Source organism: Lepisma saccharinum, chromosome 11 (genome assembly GCF_977018435.1).
Source record: "Lepisma saccharinum chromosome 11, izLepSacc3.1, whole genome shotgun sequence".
Lineage (NCBI taxonomy): Eukaryota > Metazoa > Arthropoda > Insecta > Zygentoma > Lepismatidae > Lepisma > Lepisma saccharinum.
The window spans coordinates 82,083,177-82,108,344 of NC_139239.1; the positions used below are offsets into that span (position 1 = coordinate 82,083,177).

General features: G+C 37.1%; 1 protein-coding gene across 1 annotated transcript in view; it reads left to right on the plus strand.

Annotated features, from left to right (window-relative positions):
* The first annotated feature begins 429 nt into the window (after window positions 1-429).
* LOC145995335 (uncharacterized) overlaps window positions 430-25,168 on the plus strand; it is a 72,270-nt gene continuing 47,531 nt past the window's right edge. The window contains exons 1-4 of the mRNA XM_083131943.1: window positions 430-544; window positions 12,226-12,268; window positions 13,678-13,739; window positions 21,386-21,452. Of these exons, the coding sequence (XP_082988069.1) occupies window positions 506-544; window positions 12,226-12,268; window positions 13,678-13,739; window positions 21,386-21,452 (211 nt within the window). The 5' untranslated portion in view covers window positions 430-505. The remainder of the gene's footprint in view (window positions 545-12,225; window positions 12,269-13,677; window positions 13,740-21,385; window positions 21,453-25,168) is intronic.

Below are 25,168 nucleotides of genomic sequence, written 5' to 3' on the forward strand. Positions count from 1 at the left end.
GGTAGAAGTTGAAATTGAAAATTTGCTATTAAAATTCACTTAACGCCATAGAGTTACGCAAAACACATAACGCTTTGCAGAGAAGCAAGTATTTCAGAATTTACGTAGGTGTCCCATTTTTATTGTCGGTAACTGTACATCTATGGATAATGACTCTAAGGGAGCAGGCAACGGAACACACTCTAGTCACCTCCTTACTACTCCTTCCCAACATGTAAGAAACCTTGTTAATTAAATAAATGTTGAACAAAAATAATTTTTCCTCACTCCCTTCCCCTTGTAAGTATATATTTGTTCATGTGTGCGTGTGTGTTTGCATGATATGCCATGCTCCTACTTCCGAAAGAACAGAGATCCAATACTTACGGAAATGAGTCGCAGTTGTCAGTTATCTGGCCAATCTATAGCAGGTGTTTCTGTTATATTAATGTACCCGAAGGTCATAAGCTATCCCTAACCCACGCACTTCCAACCTGTTACCTTCGTTGTAGTTGAACTGCGGAAGATGGAGGTCGTTACCATGTTAGCATGGTTTCTAGTTGCAGTAAGTACCTAGAAATATTACAGCTATTGCTTTTATTTATTTCGCATATTAAAGCAACTTAGAGCAACGTTTAGCGTGTAATCGCGATATACTCCGTGTGTACAAACCATAATTTTTCATATCCATATTCTAAAGAATGTTATTATAATTTCCATTAAGTCATTCATTACTAAAATGTACACCCAACAACAAAATAAATAGTATGTGAATTGTCCATCGCCATTTTCATTCAGTCTGTTTCCCAGACAGTGATGCTTATAAATTGAAATAATTATGTCAATAAGCAGAGAGAACATCTGTTTCGAATCAATTCATTTCCATTCTTTAAAACAACACAGGACGTAGCATAAAAGAGAATGAAAATAGTGATGGACAATTTGCCTAGTATTATATTTGCCGATGGCTGTACATGAACTTACTATGAATTGTAAAATCTAAAAAGAACTCTCTACAATTCTCATTTTTCTAAGTATGTGGGGATATCCTACGAACATAACACGAAAATTCTAGAACCACCTCCAAAACAAAGAATTCGAATTTCTAATTACGTGTCACGGTCAGGTTAATGATTTACCTTCATTTCGACCACTTGAGAACAGGGGTGCCCACCTCCCCCAAAGACCAATGGCACGTCCCCCTCCAATCATGTATTACGTTCCATCCCAAACCATGCCCTATGACCTATAAAGTATTTCATTACGACATCGTGTCTACTAAAAATAGCTTTTTAAAGGTTTACTTAACACTATACTTGATCTGACCTCCCCCTAAATAAATACTTCATTTTCTTCACCTAATGTATTAAATATGGCGCAACTAAGGTGTAAACCTTTTTACATATACTATTTTAGAAGAATATATAAATGTTGAATTTTATATTATTTTAAGAAAATATCCCCCTGCTTGTGAATGAAGTTCGGATTTAACAACCCACGTAAAAATAATAAGTTTTAATAGAATACTGAAGAAAAAATATTTTAAAAATATATTACATTGTTTATGTAAACATAGAAAGTGTTTTACCCGTATTGAAATAGAAGTTATCGTAATGACATAATATTTAAATCTGATTTAGTTGTTCAAAATTGTATAATCGTTTCTCTCGTTTTATAAATAGCTAAGTAGAGATAATGATGGTTTTTACTAAATTATTACTCTATATTTACTTCTTAGCGGCAAGTCACTGTAATGTCGATTGTTACTGTTGTTTGTCTCCACTCACACTGAAAGGCAGATAGATATTTCATTATCCAGAAACTTGGTACTTCCTTCAATCATCGAAATTCCATACATGCAGCTGTTGTATTCTGTGCGTTGTCAAGAGATACGCGTATCAACTGGTTCAATTGTCGACTCAACAGGCCAATGAACTGCCCAGTAGAATATATTTCACAAGACTCAAATGAAAACCTTAAAAGTCCAATAAAAATTGTAGGGCAGACTTTATACAGCTCAGATTTACATGAGGTATCAACTGTTATTTACAAGACGACCTCAAGGGTGAAACAATAATCAAGTGAGCTTCAAAATGCTATTTTTTTATTTTAAATATGGCACCTCCTATAACCTCCTATACACACTTGCACCAGTGAAGAGGAGTGATTTCTTGCCCTTTATCAGCCTAAAACTTACAGAAATTTCTCGGCAAATAAAAATTCAAAATCTGTGTGCGTGCTTACCACACCAGCAAGTTTACTAATGGAGGAGACAGTTCGACAATGGCCTCAGTTCGCAGGCAGATGGGTGGAATGGCCTTCACACTGGCTCATAAGTGACTGCACGTGAACCCCAAATACATATTCTTCTTATGGTATACAGGCACTAACTCAAAGTTGAAAATATACGTAGATCACCAATAGGTCTGTGCTAAAATGCAGCAAACTTGTGCAATTCTACATACAGAAATCTACTAGATAAGAAACAGTAACAAATTAAGATTTTCATTTGACTCTCCCTTGTATATGCTTGGTGTATTTTGAGATATCGAAAGGTCGAGAGTATATCGATTACTGACTTTCGATTATTTGGTTTTCTTGGACGGACCAGAGTTTATGTCACAATAAGATAATACGAGATAGATCTGTCCGCCCACTGCATTATATCTTTGCATCTCTAGAAGTTGATGGGTGTCGATTGTTCACTATGAGAGAGAAATAGAAGAACCGATCGAGAAGAGTATCTCATGACGTTAATAATTCACAGCCCAGAAACGTCAAATTAGAAATATTGATACTTAGGACGATGGAATCCAAATGATTTTCGTCTCTTTAAATAATATTTGGTAGATCTTCAATTTTAGAAAATTACAGATCTTCACATCCTCAGATATCTACAGGTCACTTTAGACTGACTGTTGTTTCTCATAGAAAGACGGAACAGTTTTTTTGTGGATGTAGAAGCCCACCATTTCTCTAAATAGTTCTGGTAGTTCCTGATAAGTTACACGGATCGTCCATCCGTGTAACATGTCCGTCCGACAGAACAACAGTAGCTAAATGGTATCTTTTCACCTTGTTGATTAGTACCCTAAAAATGTGCTCTCGTTTTGGTATTCATTACATCATTAGGATGTCATTACAAGGAAAAACGATAAAGATAATTTATGATATTTCGCCGCATAATCGTCGCAAATTTTATGACATTTTTTCCTTTGCAAAAAGGTGTGATGCCACCATTATGTGAAGCTTTTTAAAAAAAAAATTGCCGGTATTAGCTGTGCTTGAAATAATTTATTAGTAAACAACTGTCGTTGGTCCAAGATTAGGATGCACGGAATACTTGCGAATGTTAAAATTGGATAGCCCAAATCGACGCACATTATTTTTTCGTAGAAGATTAGCAAACATTTTCCCGGTATAAAAAAAATAACACATTAGTTGTTATTGATTTGTGCATTACATTCGATAGTCGAAATATTACACTTGAGACAATGTACTACAGTTCGCTGTAGTGTTGCGAAGAATGGACTTACAAAAAATGAATCTGCTGTGTCCTGCGAAGCGACGATTACGCAATCAACGAAAAGTTATGAACCAAACTTTGTACAGAATAAAAAAATGTATGTGACGATTATGCACTTAAATACGGTAATACGCCAACATTGCACTGAAAATTAAATGAAGCATCGGTTCTGATTCCCTTTGTCACATTTATAACTTTTGGTATAAATTCTAATAAAAACATGCAGTGTAGTACTTGTGTGCATGTATGTTTTGAATTTATTTTCTGTCACTAGGAATCTTAATTTCCGTAATCGCAATAACACCGGAAAACGTTGCCAGAAAGTGGTTTCATCCGAATAAAATAATGAAACTGTATAAAATGTTTTTTGCACTTTTAGAAGCTCGCAATATTATACCATTAAAGTTTTCCAATGCCTGTTAATTGAAAAGAAACGGGAAGCGACCGTTTATTTTATCGCAAAATGAAACATTCATGTTGTAACTTATGTAGTGTGGTTAGAGATATAATCACGATTAGTAACAGCCTGTTATATTAAACACAGACACACACTATTCACACATTGGCCTACAGCAAACAAAAAAGAAGAAAAATCAAGTTTAAATTAGAATAAGTACGCAACGTAAAGTAATGATTTTAGATTGCACTTCTGTGCTCAACCAGTAATCTGTTTTAGAACTGAATCATAAAAACTACAATAGTCGTTAATACTTTAAAAAGAGTCATGGTCATATTTACGGTAGTGGAAATTGATGTTCCCTGATCATCAGATCTCTACCCAGTGGATTCACAACACAGTAGTCCGGATCCTACTTTAAACGGTAGGTTCAGTCCCGATTAGCCTATCTGCGCATAAAGTAGACTTAAAACAACAATTCGTCTCTTTTGTAGTCAATTTTACGTGTACCAAATCGCAAAATAGTGTTAATTTGCTGAACTATCAGTTTTTTGGTGTTTACCAAAAATGTCTCAATGAAAATGGGTAATTTGCAGCTACTCGAGTTTTATATGGGATTATGTTTATCATATTTTTGTAGAATTCTATTTTACTACAGTCATATAACCCGGAACAATTTTGAACTTTAAAAGATTGAATTTTGATAAATTTTCTTTCAATCTTAAGGTTTTTAACATTCATAATATGGTAATAGAACAAAACCTTCAACTATCATCGTTTCATTCAATATAATATGCAAATTTGCCCATGTCCTCAGTAAGGACGAGTGTTCCTAACATGGGACAGTGGTGAAAACATGACTATTACTATTACTATCACTATCCCATTTAAAGCATTCTATTTCTAACTTGTGTAACGTATACTTGGTTTGTGGCTGGAGCAATACTAATTTGTGGATGCCCGAAAGGTCCGTGTATAAACTCCTTGAACAAAGTATAGAACAAAATCTTTCGGTAGAAGCAATGAACATAGGGTATAATGTTCGCTTCTATACCCCCTTATTGGGGATATCAGACAACGCAGTGATATCTTCACAAATGCGGCATCACTTTCAATTACAGCCTGAAATCGCAAGAACATAAATTTTGCTTAACAAGGTGTAAAAGAAACGCACTGTTATTATATGGTACTGTTGTACTACTACCACCACCAACTAACTAATCGATAAATCAGGTGCAGGTATTTGCAAGTTTAGTTTTGTCATAATGAAGTAGCACCGATTTAAAATTTTAACAAGAACAACGATTTATTCACAATAGTCGCCTACGTGAACTCCTTACAAGTGGAAATAACAAACTTGCAAAGTTCAACGTAATCATTGCTTCGATTAATACATTGTCTACGACGTATTCATACTTTTCGTTCGTTCGTGCCATACACTAAATTCTTAAATCCTCACAATAATAAAGAATTACTTCAATTTGTTTTATCCTAACATAATTGAAAATGCATACGCACATACAATAGTTTGCGCCTGCGCAACAAGATAAATATATTTCTTTGGTACAATAGCATTTATTGATGCAACACTTTCACGAGGTCTTGAAGCCACTCAGTTTCTACAATTTATTGCATTTAGTTACTTATTTGCAGTTTGTTAAAAGGGTACCTTCACAGTTAGACACTCTACGGAAAGAGATATGACTAGTGAAAAATATGCAAGGGGTGGGGGTAAAGACTGGTAATGATCTTTCACATTTATGGCGTCATTTACGTCGTCGAGATTACGCATACGTAATTTCAATTCACGCGTGGAGTTGGTTGACAGTTATCTCTAAATATGAGCATAACGAGAACATGCCACAAACAATCAATAGATGCTGTTAATTAACGAGTTGCTAAATTGTAATTAAGCACTTCCTTTTATGTCTATAGGGGTTTCTGAATGAAATGAGGCCACCCTATATGTCGTAACGTCACTTACTTGCTTCACCAACATGCACGTCGCGTTAAAGTGGTAAAAGAACATCGTCATCCATTATCCTTACTTTATATCCCTGCGGATATCATTGCTGATTTCTCATGATTACTACTGACCTACATTTGTCAAAACAGTTTATGAAGTTCCTCTACGTGATATGTTACACGTGTCAAACGCAACATGAGCTTCCACTAATTTACAAAGTTCCGAATTCACAGTTCAATAGTTGCATTCTATTCACTCCCCATTTCACGTACGTAACATGTACTTTGCACTTTGCACGAGTTGAGGTTTTGAGGGATGTAACTTATTCCCGAGATAGAAATGACCAATCAACTCTCGCGGACGCTACTCACAAGTGACTCTAGGTGTAGAGAAAGATGTTTACCTGCATGGCGTCAACCTTTGGAAATAAGGGTAAAATACTCGACTTTCCAATTCTCTTCTCTCTCCCATCGTTGCCTCTCTCTCTTGCCACATCTTGTAGGGCTGCTGTCGTGATTTCAAATATTTTTTATTGTGGAGACATCTCTGAAAATAAGATAATTTAACAATTAAGATCATTCCCTTAAACTAAAAAGTTAGAAATAATGATCCAAATTAACTAAATTAGGGTAAAAATAACATAGCGGTAGGTTTAAAAATATTAAAGTTCTTATATTTTAAAAAATATAGTTTGCTGGTATTTAACTTTTAAATTAAATTATATTCGTAACCCTTTTCTTGGTTAATCCTGCACATTAAACTATTCATATTAGTTCACTTATTCTTACATGTTGCTTTTCAGTAGACATAAAAGCACATAAATTTATGTGACAAGGTCAATGGCACGTCCCCACAGATCATGTCATATTTCCCATTAAGTATTTAAGTGTGTCTACTAGTCCTTTTGTTGAAAGTAACTTTTTCAAAGCTTCACTGCACACTGTACTTGACCTGCAGCCCCCCTTCATCTTTCTTCATCTAACACAGGGGTTTCCAACTGGCGGCCCGCGGGCCGCATGCGCCCCCCCGTTGCCTTTTCCTGCGGCCCGCGAAGCCAGTTTGCAAAATACATTAATTTTATTTATTTTTATTAAAATACATTTTTTTTTTACTGAAGGAACGGATGCTCTGTGAAGAAAGACAATATCAAAGGTAGAATTGGTTTTGCAGTCAATAATGATAATCAGAAGAATCTAAAGTGACGTAACTTTCTCTTCACACCATGCATTCCATCCCTTCGCTATGTGGAATGAACTCGTCTGCTTCCGCGAAGTCTTCACTCTTTGTGTTCAGAAACAAACTGCAGATAGGCGCTATAGAGATCTGTTTTTCTACGCACGAAGAGATTTCCAGTGTTCCAACTCGGATTGTACTGTGACTGATTGTTAAAGTTTGTGCAAATATCGAAATGAGCAATATCTCCAAAAAACGTAAGATTGAAAATTAAAATAGCTTCTCTCCAACTTGAATTGCGTGATTTGCAAGGCGATGTGTTCCTTCAAACTAGGCAAGAAAAAGGGCCAGAGTTTTTCAAATACCTGTCAAAGGAACGCTTTCCAAACCTTCGTAGTTTTGGGCAAAGAATGACATCGATGTTTGGCAGCACATACACATGTGAAAGTGTTTTTTTCTTCAATGAAGTTCATCAAGAACCGCTACAGAAGCCGACTGGCATATTCTTCACTGCTTCACCTTCTGAGACTTTCAAATACAGAAATTCAAATACAACTTTAATAAAAGAAGCAGATCGGGCTCAATTTTTACATTGAACATTTACTATGAAGGATTCTTATTTGTATGGTGTGTCTTTAATTTCTTTCAATTCATCAATAAGTATTGGGTTTTTGTGAAATAAATTGTAATTATACAATTTTGATTTGTAATTCCATTGTTTTATTGCCTCATTTTAGAAATTTAGGTCATGCGAAAGTACTACATTTTCAGTTCAGTTCAGTTCAAATTTTTGTAATTTTTAATCCCCACCCAAAAAAAAAAAATGCGGCCCGCCTATCAACTGCTGGATATAATTTTGGCCCTCGGACCTTTTGAAGTTGGAAACCACTGATCTAACAGATTAAATACGATGCACGTAGTAGCAAAAGTGACTTGAAACCAGCGAAAGCAAAGGAATTACTGAGGAAACATATTCTGATTACCCCCTTCCTTCGCCTCATCCTACATATTGAAGCACGGTACCAAGGTGTAACCTTTTTCTTTCATATATTTTACAAAAATATATACATGTTGAATTTCATTTTTATGAGGAATAAATCCTACAAAAATGTTGATGGCGCAGCTTCATTATTCTTCCGTGAGAATCCCTGGTTTTCTGCAAGAGAGGTCTGAATCAACAAAATTAGTTAATAATTAGTTGCTTAGTTCATTAAAGAATATGTAATACTTAACATTTTTGGACCGTCAAGATGTATATGTAAAAATACAACAATCCAGGCATCCGACCAACAATTAAATATGTAGCTGCAGAGAATACCCAGAAATTATTCACAAGGCAGGAAAAAACAAATGTACTGGTTTTGTCACATGTTACGGCAATGTGCTGAATTAGACCACATGACTGTAAGCTATTTTGAATAATTTCCTTAGAATAATATCAGCACTGATTGACACAAATTATTTTCCCTTACATCGTTTTGTAAGGGTTGCAGTTAATGTTTTAAAACCAAAAGGATGTTGAGAATGTAGCTACTTTTTAACTTTTTAGTCAGATAACTGTAGGACGGCGTCAGAAAATTTGATCATGTAGGTAGGTAGTAGCTATACTGAGAAACTGGGATGGGCAGGTATGAGGCATTATATGAGTTTTACAAACATGGTATACGCGTATTTTCGTTTGTTTTTTTGTTTTTTTTCGATTTCCCTTTCCTCTGTTCTATTATGAAGAAAATTTTATTTGGGAAAAGATAGAGTATTATGTTACCCAACAAATATATTGTGGATAACAAAATCTGGCGTTATTGTCGCAACTTCCTGAAATGAGCTTTCAGTCTGCAAATGTCAAAAAGCTATTCACCGGATGCATACCGTTGCACAAAAGATGGCCTTGAGGATTATAAGAATGCTATTCTGATATGTTTATTATTTTGTTTGTGCATTCCGCAAGTTTACAAAATATAATTCATTTTCTCCTTTTCTGGCGGCTCAATTGAAGTTCGATACAGAAACTATGTTTTATCTATACGGAGAATGGAGAACTGGCAATGAATTCAATACATATTGATTCAATCCATACCAAATTGTCCAGCACTGGTTTCCTTTCTCGACCACTTATTGACACTTTCACTTTTTTATTGTCGTAACCTCTTATCCAAGAGTAGTTGAAAACCGGCATTGTTTTATTTTTATTTAACTTAGTTTAAAAATGGGGATCTGTTTTTATGACTTTGGGCATTTTTGGGCCTTGCAGATAGTTACGATAAATTTGATAAATGATCTAAGAAAAATGATAGAGTAAAAAATATTGTTTTCAGTGTACATACATTCCAAGCTGCATTTTGTGTTCTGTACCTTGTTTACTATCTCTAATGCAAATGGTTGAAATTTTGAGCCAAAATTGATATTCGGTTTTGGACAAAAATCAAAGTTAAGATTTCTTTAAGTAGAAAGTAATATAATATGAGTGGAGTTTGGTCTGAGTTTGTGTTTTAAGTCCACTTTATACACAGTAAGGCTAATCAGGACTGGACCTAAAGTTTAAAGTGGGATCCGAACCACTATGTGCCTCCAGCGGGTATCGATGACAAGACGACGACAAGATGACACTGCGCCATCGGGAGGCCCTAATATAATTTTAGCAGAAAATATTTGAGCTCTATTGTCAGTTTCGCCTTTAAAAATGCTCGATTTTCATTTCTTTCCAAAATTTGGGCCCCAATATCTTTGGTTGGGATCTGAAAAAGAAATTGACATTTACAGTACTCTGTGAGTGTGTATATTAAATTGAAGGGGAAGTTAGTCGAAACAGGCAAATTTTCATTATTAGTTACAAATAAATATTTACTTTTTACTGAACCATCATGTAACTAGAATTATTGCATATACGTATTTATTAATTATATTATGCGAGTGGCATTGTAAGCCAATTATTAACTATAATGTATGAAGAGGTATGTAAGGGAGAAATTTGTCTGAGCAGGTTGAAACATGCAAGCAGAGTACTTTTAGTGGGAAGCTGCAACTACTTCAGTATACAGTCTTGCCTCTTTGCCTGATCTGAATGGTTCCATGTGCAGTGAATTTCCGAATTAACACTTTTGCCGGGATCAACAAGTATTGTTAGGGTTACGGGAAAACGTAAAATAGGATATCTACCTTTCAGAGCATATATTTGCGATTTTGTAAACAAGCTTCTATCCTAGGAAGATATGAACTACATTTAAAGTCAAGCAAATATATTGTATATCACTGTTCTATACAGCAGGGAGAGGATGGGACAGAAGAGATAATAAATAATAATAATAAATTTTCTTTATTAAGCGGGCGAGGTTCAGCCAAGGGATGCTCTGTCACCTAACCCTATATCTAATGTGTACCCACATGGTTTTATTACTATATGAAAACAGAAATGCTTTTTCTCGCTAGATATTGTTTCATTGAGGGCCTCCCCAATTAGCCTATCTGTGCATCAATTGGACTTAAAACATCAATTCAAAATATTGTTTCATTGGTTCCTTACCAATTCCTTGGGAATTTCATGACTTTCTTCTAACTTACCTCCGAAAGGTAGAATCACCAATTGTCGAATAGCAACAACGGGTTTCAGAGCTTTGATCACTGTAACCCAATTTTATTGTCTTTTACATAGATGGGTACAGATCGGTCGAAACAATTTGCTCTGCCTTTGTTGTTGACTCTCAATATTAGTTTCGCCTCACATCCTGCCCTTTCCATTTACACGCCAGAACTGTGTTTATAAAACGTTTCTTTGAGGTTTTTTTTTAGTTTTTTTAGACAACGTTATGCACAGATAGGCTAATCGGAACTGGACTAACAGTTTAAAGTTAGATCCGTACCAATATGTGCCTCAACAGAGTATCGAACCCGGAACCCTTGTTTACTTAGCGACTACGCCTGAGCAGAACTGTATGCTTATCTAATTGTTCATTGATTTATTTTCTGTCTTGTTTTATAAAATTATATACAAACGTTAACACGAAGTGACAGAATTGACTTGGCTTTTGTAATGTTTTAAAATTCGAGAAGAAATGATATTTAATAATTTTAAATATTAAGTTTCTAACTATAGTTTTTAAGTTAACATTTTTATGTAAGTTTTTAAAACTTTCGATCTATTTCTTAAGAAATATTACATGTAGTGCATACAATTTTATACACCATGAGGTCTTAAAAGGATCGCTTCGCGGGCTTGCAGCAGACGACAATGTGGGTGTGTGTCTGCGAGAACCAATCAGGTCCGCGAAGGAGCGAGCCCGGTTGCCACAGTTAGCTCGCTGCACCCTTCTGGAAAGGTGAGTGACCTCTGCCTCTTGCTAACTCGTCCTGTTTGTTCGGCTGAGGAGCAGACGACACGAGAGTATCGGCAATAGTGTGTGAGCGACATCTGCTGTTCGCCCGCGAGACGCTCTTTCTAAGGCCTCCTGCAGTATAGTGCTGGTTGTGTAATTGAATTAAACATCTTTAATATTTTTTTTAAAAAAATTATTGATTTCAGTTACTGATAAAAGTGTTATTAAATAAAGAAAGTAAAACAACAGATACAGGTGCTAAATGATCCAAGATGCACTAGCAGCATTCGAAGGTGTTTGTGATACGTTAAATATCTGAAAAAAGAAAGCAAAAAAAAAAAAAAAAAGAAACCGCCATTCAATCACAACAAAAATAAAACAAAATGAAATATATCCAAATATAATAGTTCAGTTTTTATGCTCAGGTAGGAAAATTAAAACTGGACCTATATTTAAAGTGAGAACCGAACTGCTGCACCGAGAATCGAACTCGGGATTACAAGGTGACTGTGTTAGCCAGTACGTTACTGGGGAGTCCCTAAAGGTATTAGGTAGATCCTCCATTAACTCTTTCATAGAAAAAAGGTGGTGAAACTAAGAATATAGAAGTTTTACACAGTTTATATTACCTCCTAACTTGGTCTACAAAATCGTTTGTATTACGGAAACAAATTCGAGAACATGGAATAGTTGTTACAGAAATCAGAGACCCTCTTTGAACTTCATCTTCCTGAAGAAAATCGAGCAACAGAATAACTATTGTATATATTTTCCTATATCATTAATACAAAATTACTGAATGCGCTTATGAAATCAACACACGCATACTAGCTTAAGAAAGAAGTAGATTATTAAATTTCATGTTGTATTTCAGGCAACAGCTGTTTTCGGAAATGGACTTCATGAAATTGAGGAAGGTGAGTTTAAAACTCATTTTATTAACAAAAATACCACTACTAATTTAATCATAACTGAAAAGAACAGATATTGACACGAAGGAGATATGGTATTAGGCAGTAGTTATTTTAAGTTTACTTAGAAACAATAATACTATACTCAACAGCAAACAATTAGCCTCACTGAAGTACAGTCATTTGTATTAAAAATAACTCACCGATAGGCTGAAATACACACTTCTGTGCATGGCGTTATGTGCGTTTTCCTTAACTCTAACTTGTCAATTGCCAATGTGCTATTGACTCTTGCTTATCGTCGGTAGTTAGGCAATACATACAGTATCCGAAAAGTCACGCAACCAAGATTTTAAACGCACCAAATTTTTGTATAAATAGCGATAGACTTTTGTGTATGTGGACACTTTTAAAACACTAAACAAGAAAACCATGATCTACATGAACGTTCTGTATGCGGAATAATTTACTAAGATGTAAAAAAGTTTCTATAAGAATGTAAGAAACAAACCTGGATAGAAGAGAGCTGTGAAGTCACTTGCAAAACTTGCATTAAATGCATTAAATGAACAATGTATTTACACATAGACTGTGCTTGAAATATTACACTTTCAACACCATTTTCTATCCTCTTAAATTTTCCCCAGTTCGATCATTATAGGTATGATATCGAATGTTCAGCACTCAAAACCAATGAGGAATTTATTATTAACAAAATGCTAGGAAAATATACTTTAGCATTCCTAAACTTGTAATCATTTTCGCACAGAGTACATGCTTTTGATTTTTTTATACCTATTTGTATAATACACGGTGTCTCATAAGTAATAGGGCAAACTGATACAGGTGAAAGTACACTATAATAGAAGCAAGAAAGTTTCAGTAAACATTGGTCCCCAAACGAGCCGTTTTCGAGATAATCGCGAATGTGTGATTACAAGCCGCCACTGACTTCATTGTTTGTAAACGTCGTCCTAGTTGGTAAAATGCTAATAATACAGTAAGAAAAGTCATTGGAGATCTCATTGCTAGACTGTGTACTGATTGTATCCATTCTGTTTGATTCCAACGCCACCTCTCGGAAATGTTCTCTTCTGTAAACAAGGAGCAAACCTCGGAACGCGCAAGGAGTAAAGCACTCGGTGTTTACAAAATGCAATCAATGACGGTTTGTTACCACACATTCGCACACATTATTACCATTTTAATAACTAGGACGACGTTTAGGCTATAAATAATGAAGTCAGTGGCGGCTTGTAATCACACATTCGCAATTATCTCGAAAATGGCTCGTTGGCGGACCAATGTTTACTGAGACTTTTTTTTTTCTTCTATCATCGTGTTCTTTCACCTGTATCAGTTTGCGCTATTACTTTTGAGATACCCTGTATACATAAGTAATTGCATTTTTCCAGGATCGGAGAGAGGCGAATTCCTATCATACCTTGAAGAATCTGTAAGAATTAAACGAGATGTGGTAAGTTAATTACAACTATATTTTCTTTTCTCAAGATCTAGTTACAATTAAATCTATAGCAAGAAAGCTACACTATAACTATAACATGATGTAATTGTTTCATTAATACAAAATAAGATGCTTCTCTTTAAATAATTATGGATGTTCCTTCTTGAATAATTTTGAAGGAAGATAAATAAACTTAAAGAATTTTTATCAACTTCGTTTAGTGTTTGTAGTATCATAGCCAACTACGATCCTTCAAGCTTCGGCACTTCGCCGTCGCAAATGCGATTTTGTGTAGAGCTGAATTTGCATGTTCACCTGTGTGAATTAACGCTGTTATTGAGCAGATGCTCAATTGTTATTTTGTGTATGTTCTAAGTTATGCTTCCTATTGCTACAAAGTGATAAAGTCGAACGTCTCTTAATAGAAGTTAAAACAAGAACAGCCGCAAAATGTAACCGTAAAATGGAAACAGTAGTGAAATGCTACAAAGTGCCTGGTATTATAATGCATGATAGTCATATTAACTTCGAATTTGTTCCAAAAGAAACTTCGAATAATTATATCCAACTTTGCCAAAAAATGACTCGTGCTTTCATATCATGCCGAGAAGAAGCCACTCACATTCTGCTACTACTGTGTATTCTTTTAAAAGTGAAATAATTCTTTCACTTTGCTGTGAATTTCGAATACATTACTTAAGGAAGAAGGAACAGCGGTGCTCCAGTCGTTAGGGCTTCAGCCTACAACGTGGGGTACCCGGTTCGAGGGGTCATCTCGGGAAATATTTTCTGCCAGTAATGCTGCTGTTGGATGAATTGTGGTGCTGATCACATCACTTCCACTATGTCCGAGATCGAGAATGTGTGAAAACAACTGAATTCCATAAGGTAATTTCATGCAAACGAACCCTTTTTTTCCGGGCGGAAGGGACACACAATTATTTTCGAGTAGTGAAAATAATTCTTTTTCCGTTCAGGGGGCCAACAGCGCTTGCCGATGGAGCGCCATGAATATATACTTGGATGTTTATTTGATTTCACACGTAAAAACGGAAAGAACTAACTGACAATTTTACGACTAATTTTCCAGATGGCGCAGTGGTATCATCATCGCCTTTTAATCAAGAGGTCCCGGGTTCGATACCCGGTGGAGGCACATAGTGGTTCGGATCTCACTTTAAACTGTAGTGGTCTTACTGTGCATAAAGTAGACTCAAGACACCAACTCAGGAGTCGCAGGTTCGAATCCTGGCCTGGGCATGAATGTTTGTGATTGTCCATTCATCAATTTCACCATATTATCACTCATCCCCATCTTCGCAAATTAGCCAAAAGTGGCACAAAAATCGAAGTAGAATAAAACAAATCAATCAATCAATTTAAACACCAACTCATTCAAATAATCAAGAGGGAATGCCCCCTACGCCTACGTGTCATAGCATTTTGTCCATATACAAGTTATTTACATTTTGCAGAGCATAATTTAATCACTCTGTTACGTTATTATTATTATTAGCTTTTGATCTCCTCGACAAAAATCGGTACAGCTATTTACCCTTGCTTGTTGCTCGATTTGTAACGAAGAAAATTATAGAAATCATGCCTTGCTGAAAATTCAACGCACAAAAATATACCCCATCCTCTACTTCGGCACTTATGGAGCTAATTTATAACTGACAAAAGTCCATCGCCCAGTTTTATTGGTGTTTCGTGTACTAATCAGAAAATTAATCGAAAATGCTGTGCTTCTCTTACCCAGAGTGTGTTAAAGCGATACCTGCAGAACATTCAGAGCCTACTACTGGATTTGAGAAAGTGCAAGGTATTGTTATGCTCCACTAATAATGAACATTCTGAAGACATAAGTGAACTTATCTGCAGATTCGTCGTTCCAATTGTGTTGAACTGCATTGCTTCTTCAACGACAGAAATGTTTGAAAGACCTAAATTCTTAAATCACAAGTCTCTCAGTCGTAAAGTTCACCTGCTTTAGAATCGTCTTTGGTAGAAGCAGATGGTCTGGCAATAGTGCCACTGGGTGGGTAGCGGCAGAAATTGTAAATTCTTGCGATAACATAGGGACTGGTAGATTGCCGAAGCTGGAAGGATCGTAGCGGGCTATGGTAGTTCAACTACCTCAATCTAGCAAGGTCTAACCCACCTGTATTTCATCATCCTCAGAGCAGGGGTAGCCCGTCACGGGGCTAATAGAAGAGAGTGGCAGTAGGATTACTTATTATACAACCTTAGTGACAATGAAGTTCGACCAGTCACAAATAGGAGTGCGTTGTGAAAGAAGGAGAACACATGCACATGCTGAACATATTTTATTCAGCAGGCTACATGGAACAAAGGAAAACATAAATTTCCGCTGCAACGCAGCAATGTATGGTGTCCACACAAAATAAAACATTTTCGTCCATCTACACGTGACATTGAAGTTCGACCACTGTTAGAGGGGATCCTGTTTACCATGGTGTGACGCCGCTCCGTCGGCGAATAACTGTGGCAATGCGTCGGGGCATGCTGCGGACGAGTCGTTCAAGGTATTCCACATCGATGCGGTGCCATTCCTCCTACAGGCAGGCGATAAGAGCAGCCACTGTCGTGGGTCCCCTCTTTTGCACACGTCGCTTAAGAACACGCCACACATTCTCAATGGGCGAGAGGTCGGGACTCGATGGTGGCCATGGCAGAGTTCGCACGTGATGGCGAGTCAACCATTCTCTTGTCAGCCGCGCTGTATGAGGCCTGGCATTGTCGTGTTCAAAGATGAGACGCCGACTGCGGAACAGGTGCCTTCGCACTGTGGGAAGATGCCGCTCCAGTATGCGTGTATAGGCGTGTGCATTCACAATGCCCTCACAGACGTGTAGTGGGCCAACCCCAGATGCCGTCATGCATCCCCATACCATCACTGACGCAGGTTTCTGTACCCGACGTGCATAACATTTTGCTTCATTCTGTTCCTCCTTCCGACAAATGACTGTTTTCCGTATTTTCCCGTACACAACATTGAAAATGGATTCGTCCGTCCACAAAACCCTGTTCCACTGCCGAAATGTCCATCCCCGGTACATTCGTGCCCACCGTAGTCGATTGCCTTTGTTCAACATGGAAAGGAAGGGTTTACGTTTCGCCTTGTACACTCGGTAACCGCATCGCTGTAGGTAACGGCGAATGGTCCTGGTTGACACTTCTATGTGAAAGCGTTCTCGAGTCCACAGTCGTAATTCGGCCACAGAAACATGATTGTTGGTCTGGATATAGCGCCTAAATATCCGTACGTCACGCACGCTCAGCAGGCGTTTTCGACCGGGGGCCTTACCTGGCTCTGTAGTACCCGTATTTTGGTGGTGTTTGATGATGCAGTGGACGGTTGACTTGGGTAAGTTCAGTTGGCGCCCTATTTCCCGTTCACTGAGTCCATCCCGTTGCAACTCCACCACTCTTCTCCTCACGGTGTTGTCAATAGGTTTGCCCCTGGCCATGGTGATGATGCACTGCGGTTCCTCGGTGCACAGCACGCGCTTATATACGGCGGACTCCCTTATCGTGTCCGTGACGTCATGCTTCCGTCGAATGCGCCACTATCTGGAATTTTTCGTATGGGTCTGGTGCCTGGTCGAAGTTCAATGTCACTCGTATAGTTCCCCGTTTTCGTTCTTTACGTGACCTTGGGTGCAACATGCTGGGATCACGATTCTTGCCTGCTCACACACCTCCTCTTACACACATGCGTCACTTCTGCGGGTTACCCATTCCACCGCCTATGCCTCTGTGCATTTAATCACGTATTCCTTTCTGGTCGAACTTCATTGTTACCAAGGTTGTACTATTTAAGCAAATTTCAATCGAGGAGTCAATCACTATAGACATATCTCCATGCTGATGTCCACCTTCTTGAGAAGAGTCCACCATATTGATTTTCTATTATATAAGTTATTTGGAAAAGGTGGCACCTATCTACGTGCGGTTTTCACAAATATACTCCCCGTACTGTAAACTTTCATAATAATCAATAAAACAATATAAGACATATAAAATAGTTACTCAGAAGAAAACAATATTTTTTTCAAATATTCTTGAATCAAAAATTGTATTTTATTTTATATATTACAAAATTAAGAAACACTAGTTGGCATGTTTCATTTAAAGTTTAGACGAACTGAACCCTTAAAACAATATTTTTCATATTTAGATAGTTATCTTTAACATTATTTTTAAGACAAATGCTTTTTGTAAATAATTCGATTTGGTTTGTGAAAAAAGAGAGATTGAAATTCATAGAATATTAAATTATTTTGTTATTTGAAAGAGAAAAACACACTTAATTGAAATTGATAATATAAAAATAATTAGTGAAAATTATTTACAAAAGATTTTATTTCTGAACTTCTAATTCGATCATTTCCTTTTTGTATCAGTTCTCAAATTCACATCTTTCGCATTTGCAAAATAAAGTGTAGGCAAGATCTCTAATGTTCTCAGAATCTACTTGCCGTCTTGAGAAAAACCTTAACTGTACGTACATTCCGCTTTCAGCGTTCCATTGGTTGGAATATTTCTGGAACGATTCTCTCGGAGATACTGCTGTAGAATTTTCCTTTAGCGAGTCATGTTTGCGGCAAAGCTGTTTGTCTTCTGCAAGGAAATACCCACCACGCAGCGTTCGTTACGCCAGCGCCAAGTGCGCGTTTGTTGTTAGTACTGTGTAAAATGTCGGTAAGATTGCATAAAATTGCAACTAAAAGGCCAACTATGGTTCACATGTGCTTATTTACTTGAACCAGCTACATAGAATCAGTTTGTTTTCGTATTTATTGGTGGTTCGGATTCTGCTTGAAATATTTACATCCAGTAAGTAACCTATGTTTCCCGCTAGGGGTGGGAGAGTCGTCATCGACGACCTTGAGTACAGATTGACTGAAAATTCCAAGACTCGGCCATTATCTTCTAAGCTTCCTTTTAACGTTTGTTCAAGCTCAGTAATGTTGAGTTGTGCAAAAACAGTAATTTCTCTCCTTGCTTTAACAATTTGGGATATGCAGGCCTCAGTGAGTGGTTAGCACAACGCACTACAATGCTAGGGGTCCCGGATTCGAATCTCGGCCTGAGCATGACTGATTTTAACGACTAGCCAAATATAGCAGAAAAACGAAGTAAAATATACCAAATAAATCAATCAATTTGAGATACTTTGATACAGGCCCGTAGCTAAAACTGATCTCCAGAGGAGGCTCATGGGTTATCAGGGGGGGGGGGGCTCATGGGTTATCAGGGGCTTTGTAAACAAAGACCATCTTTTAAAAATTGAACAGTATTAAATGAAGGTAAATTATGTGTGTGTGTGTGGAAAGGGGAGGTCATTGTTAAACAAAATTTTTAAATATCATACAAATAATACCGTCTCCTACGTCATTTAAAACATCTCTTGAAGTGTTAATTGACTGATACTGAAATCACCCCTTACACACTGCATAATACTTTTTGTAGAGGGAAATAACGGGAAAAAGGGCCCAACCCGGAAATAATTGCAACACAAATGTTTTTTGTGCCATATTGTGCGGAATGGTATAGTGAATAATATATTAGAAATCCGCCATCCAAATGTTCGGGGAAAATTTGCCATCTTGGAAAAATTGCCATCAAAAATTCAACTTAAAAATAAAATAAAAATATCTCGAAAACGGTGCATTGTACACAAAAATTAAAGATGACCAAAATGAAAGAACAGAAAATTTGCTAAATTATGTTTTTTGTTTGATAGAGCTACCATAAATCTTAATTCAATTAGAAAGATTCAAATATTTTCCTTAATTTTTAGAATTAGCGTAAAAGTTGGTTTCTGACACAAAAAACAGCAAATATATAATAAACTATGTAATTTACGTCCTAAAGTCACTGAACCTAATTCATAGCTTATGATTTCCTCTAGAGATTGGCTTTGTTTCGTTCCTTTTGAGTCAGGGGTTGAGGAGATATGTAGTTTAATGCAGAGTCATGTGTTTCCCTAAATTTACGTGTTCCATTTCCTATGATATTGGTTGATTGATTGATTGATTTGCTCTACTTTACTTCACTTTTGTGCCACTTTTGGATAATTTGCGAAGATGGGAATGAGTGATGATATGATGAAATTGATGAATGGACACTCACAAACTTCCATGCTCAGCCCGGGATTCGAATCAGAGACCCTTGGTGTCGTAGCGCGATTATGATATTGATGAGAACGTAATACATTGTTATATGCAGTGTTTCGTTCACGTCGCGTATGTAACCTACATGTTGTTTTTGTTTTTTTAAGAATGTATGCACACAGTGGCGGCGATTAGGTAAGCTGGAAGGTGGGGGGGGGGGGCAAGTATGGTTTACTCTCTACTGAGAGAAGCGTATTGAAAATGGAATTGGGGCAGATGATTTTGGGTCAAATCCACTGGTAGACAAGGCTTAGGATTAAGAGACCACAGTGCGGGGACAAAGAATGTGTATAGGGGGGACTGCTCCCCATACCCCCATCCTTAATCACCGCCACTGTCAATACATTGAACTAATATGATATGGTAAAATCCGGTTCTAAACCGGTCACTTTGCCTTAGAGTCCATTGCAGAATTTTTCGTAGATACCTGGTGCCAACATGTTAAATTTCATCATTTCCTCTACATACAGACGTGCACTTGTAGCACAGGTGTTGCCCCCTGACGCAGCAATTTGTACTAAAAGTCGCAGAGAAATACCATATATGAACTTACCTGAAAAGAAATGTTCACCCCACCGCTCTGTACTGTTTTTTTGTTCATTAATGTTGGCACGATTTATTCTCGCCATCACGGCGTATTCTAATCAACAATCGGAAAATTCTGTGCCGTGAATTGCACCTTCTGTTCTTTCTGGGAAAATTCTAGGATAAACGTGAGTTCCTGTCAGACCTAAACAACCTAATAATGCACAAAGTATACCACCGTAAACAAGGTTCAAATCTCCCGCCCGCCCGCTGGAATTTCGAATGCTTAACAAGAATCCGCCACAATCATGGCTGCTCGATCCCATAATGCAACAGTTTGTGACGTAGGTGAAACACACCTATACTTGCAAACATTTCATTGATTTTTAGTAGTTTACAGTCGTCTAAGTGACTCGAAGGAACATGATAACTTCAAACTGAAGGTGTGATTTGAGAGCAGCAAACTATTAAGGGGGCAATCGCCTACCTGTGAAACATTCTGAGGACGTGCATGGGTAGATCTAAACTCGCCAGTCCGTTGTCGAGGCACTGTTGAGTGCTCCAAGCCGGAGTGGGGTGTCACCCTTGATTGGCGCCAGAGCGTTATTTATGAAATAGCCCACTTGAAAATATCGGTTCCTGAATTTGGAATTTTTCGTCATAGTTCCTGAATTGGGACGTCCTGAGTTGGGGCATCACTGTTATTAGCACCACAACAAACAACCTTAGGAAGGAAGAGTTCCACTCGTCATAACTATAACATAGTTACTTTTAAAAATTGACTTATGAAGACTGAATTAAGTGCAAACGTAACTCTGCTAATTATAAATGTAGTTTCTCGATTACTCTATAAAGAGTATCGGTTATGTTCGAGAGACTGTGAGGTTGTTATTAGTGTATGTGTATACTCCATTTTTTAAAATTTCCTTTCAGAGATGCTGTAACAGACCCGAAATGGACGAGAATCTAGAACGTCAAAGAGAAGAATGCAAAAATGAAGGTGAGATATTAATCGAACGTAGAAAAGAATATTTTCAAGCAATATTTACACTGAATTCTTACTAAATAATACAACTCTTAATAAGAACTTATATATATATATATATATATATATATATATATATATATATATATATATATATATATATATATACACACACACACACACACACACACACACACACACCCACACACACACACACACACAAAGAGAGAGAGAGAGAGAGAGAGAGAGAGGGAGAGAGAGAGGGAGAGAAAGAGAAAATGAGAAAGAGAGAACACACACACACACACACACACCCTCCCACACACACACACACACCCACACACACCACATACACACACAGGGTGAATCAGAAGAGATAGCGCAAACTAAAAAGGTGAAAATTCAGGATAGAAGAAACAAAATAAACATAAATTCGCAAGAGAATCGTTTGCGAGATAATTGCGAATGTATGGTTACGATCGACCACTGACTTGATTGTTTATACCCATCGTGAGCTTACAAGTGATGCACCTGTTATGCCTTCCGTCCTGTACAGGACGCATGGTTTGTTTACAACGCCCCGTTTCCAGTGCTCAGTTTCGAACAAAGAAACCGTGGTGTGCGCAAGAAGACAAGCGTACGATGTGTACAAACAATAAAGCCAGTGGCGGATCGTAACAATACATTCGCAATTATCTCGCAAACGGTTCTCTTGCGACTCTATGTTTATTTTCCTTCTTCTATCGTGAATTTTCACAGTTTTAGTTAGAGCTATCTCTTCTGATACACCCTGTGTGTATATACAGGGTGTATCATAAGTAATAGCGCAAACTGACACAATTGAAAGTACACGGTAATAGAAGCGAAAAAGTCAGTAAACATGGGTCTGCAAAGGAGCCGTTTTAGAGTTAATTGGGAATGTGTGGTTACAAGGCGCCACTGACTTCATTGTTTGTAAACGTCGTCCTAGTTGGTAAAATGCCAATAATACAGTAATAATATTAATTATAATAATAATGTTCTCGAAGGCGCTGATGTACCCTACTAAATGTGCGACTCTCGGGGTCCCTTCGAGTAGGGTATTTTTCTTAGTACAAGCGTGCAGCCTCTCGTGCATTGCCGTTAGCCAAACCATACATGAAATGCATATCCGCATGCTCTTCGTTGCTGTAAGGTTCCACAGTACGATTAGACTGTGTACTGATTGTAACTATCCATCCTGTTTGATTACAACGCCACCTCTCGGAAATCTTCTGTATTGTAAACAAAGAGCAAACCTCGGAACACGCAAGGAGTAAAGCACTCTGTGTTTACAAAATGCAATCAGTGACGGCTTCTAACCAAACACATTCGCACACATCATTAGCATTTTACCAACTAGGACGACGTTTACAAACAATGAAGTCAGTGGCGGCTTGTAACCACACATTCGCAATTATCTCGAAAACGGTTCGTTTGCAGACTCACGTTTACTGAGACTTTTTTTGCTTCTATTAACGTGTATTTTCAACTGTGTTAGTTTGCGCTATTACTTATGACACACCCTGTATATGTAGTGGGTGGTGGAGGTTTTATACAGGGTGTCATTTTTATAGCGCCCACGGATCACAGAAACGTATGGAGGACATCAAAACAAACAACTTTTCTTAGTAACATTTTTCTCGTTGGTCCACCATTTCGACGCTACAGCCGTTCAAAGAAGCCCGTTTTGAGAATTGATCGTTGCTAAGCATGTTGTTGAAGACTGTGCGAAAAAAGTAGGAAATGTAAAAGTTCTGCGACATTTAGTAACATTTCATTTTAGAATGTAGTGGTGTAAGGGTTTCATTATTTCACATGTCAGAAGGTAGGATGTATTATTTTGTTGTGTTAGTATATGATATGTCTAACTCAACTTATTCCTACTTAATTTGGCATGTTCAAAAGTAAGCAAATCGGGGCATTACGGATCACCCAAAACAGATCTACCTTCCTTAGAGGTTTTAACTTAGTGTTACTTAACAGTATCTCTTCTAACGGAGATAAGCTAGATCTTCCCGCTAAACCGGCGTGCAATTCCCGCACATAAGTTACATTTAATTGCTAGTGATGGCAATGCAGATAGAACAGTAGGTTTAGTAGCAACTGAGGAGCACCTCATCGAATCAACAGCCTGCACCAAGTTGCAGTAGAGAAATCGGCCATGACGCACAAGAACAAGTTCAACGTTTATTGCCATCACCACAGAATGAGTAGCGCCCAACAACACTGCACGTCACTTCGTCACAACACATTGAAGAAATATAGGCAAAACAAGACGCAACAACAAGAAGCCAAGAAGAAAGCAGATTTTTTCTTTTTTTGTATAGACATTTTCTATAAATCCTTGCAGATTATGTCACATTTCATACGAAGACCCAAGAACTACACAAATGGGAGACTGGATTCGTTGACAGTCCTGCAGTAAAATGGTATAACCGTTGTGTAAATGCTGTTAATTTGTGTGTGGCATATGTCAGGTTCCTCCACTTTAATCCAGCACTTGCTTTATTATCATGGTTGTTTTTTATGTTATTATACTTAAAATTACAATGATCTCTAATTGCCCCGTTAGTGAACCGTTTTACCCATGCTTTCGGGGTAAAACGAATCAAATGCAATGTCTAACAAAATATTTTTAAATAAACTGTTATTAACTTCTGGCTCATACGATGCTGTGAACATGCAGTAGAAACTACAATTATTTTTTTGCTAAAGTTTTGTATCGCTAACATTATTCGATAGGCAATAAGATGGTTGTAAAGCAAAAATTGATCCGTAATGCCCTGGTCTACCATAAATGTTATCTTATTCCATCGTTTCACACACATTTTAAACAAGGTTCATGTCATTGAGAAGGTTTTCAAGAGCACAGCTTAAGTGAACTAACTAGCAGCCAGCACAATGTAGTCAAAAAAATCTACACGGGTTTGAATTTTTTGGAGAGGAAGATAAGGTTTGCAAACAATGTAATTTTTTTGTGTTGAGCTTTTAGAAAATAGGTTCTTTAAAAAGCAACACCTTGCGTCCAGAAAATTGTTTGAAGGGGTACAAGGGGTACAACTTCTATCTCCGAATTTAGGGAGGGGGCGGTTACTGAAAAATTTGGGGGTTCAATGTACCCGTTCCGCGGCCACTGCTATAGAAAACAATCAAATCATTTACAATTATTTTACGTGAGCCAGGTGCAGGAGTTAATGAAAACTTTTAAGTATTTTTCTGTGCAGTATGATCGACTTGTCCGTATATGAATATATGCAATTAAGCAAGAGAGTAAGTGCATTTGATCCAGTTTCTTAGAAACCAATTCTACGTTTCGGTAATATAACTTCTAATTTAGTTAGTAATGTTAATGTTTGATGAAATAAATATGAAGAATACAATAGTATTCTTATTTGGGATGTTTGTAAGCTTATTCAGTAGTAGAAAGTGTTAGAAACATCCATACAAGTAATTATAAATTTCTCTTACAACTGTGTTATTTGTAAGAGAAAAGTAAAGAAAACTTGAAGAAAGGCTATATATATTTCTTGTAAGCTTAAGTGCTGCCATCTCTTAATAACATATGAAAGAAAAACCCGCCTACATAGAAAAATGTCGATTGCGATAGCTATAATTTTGAAATATTTAGTTGGTAAATGACATGAAAGTTATTGTATTTAATAAATAATAATAATTAGCTTCAGTGAATTTTGTCTTCGTAATACATTTTA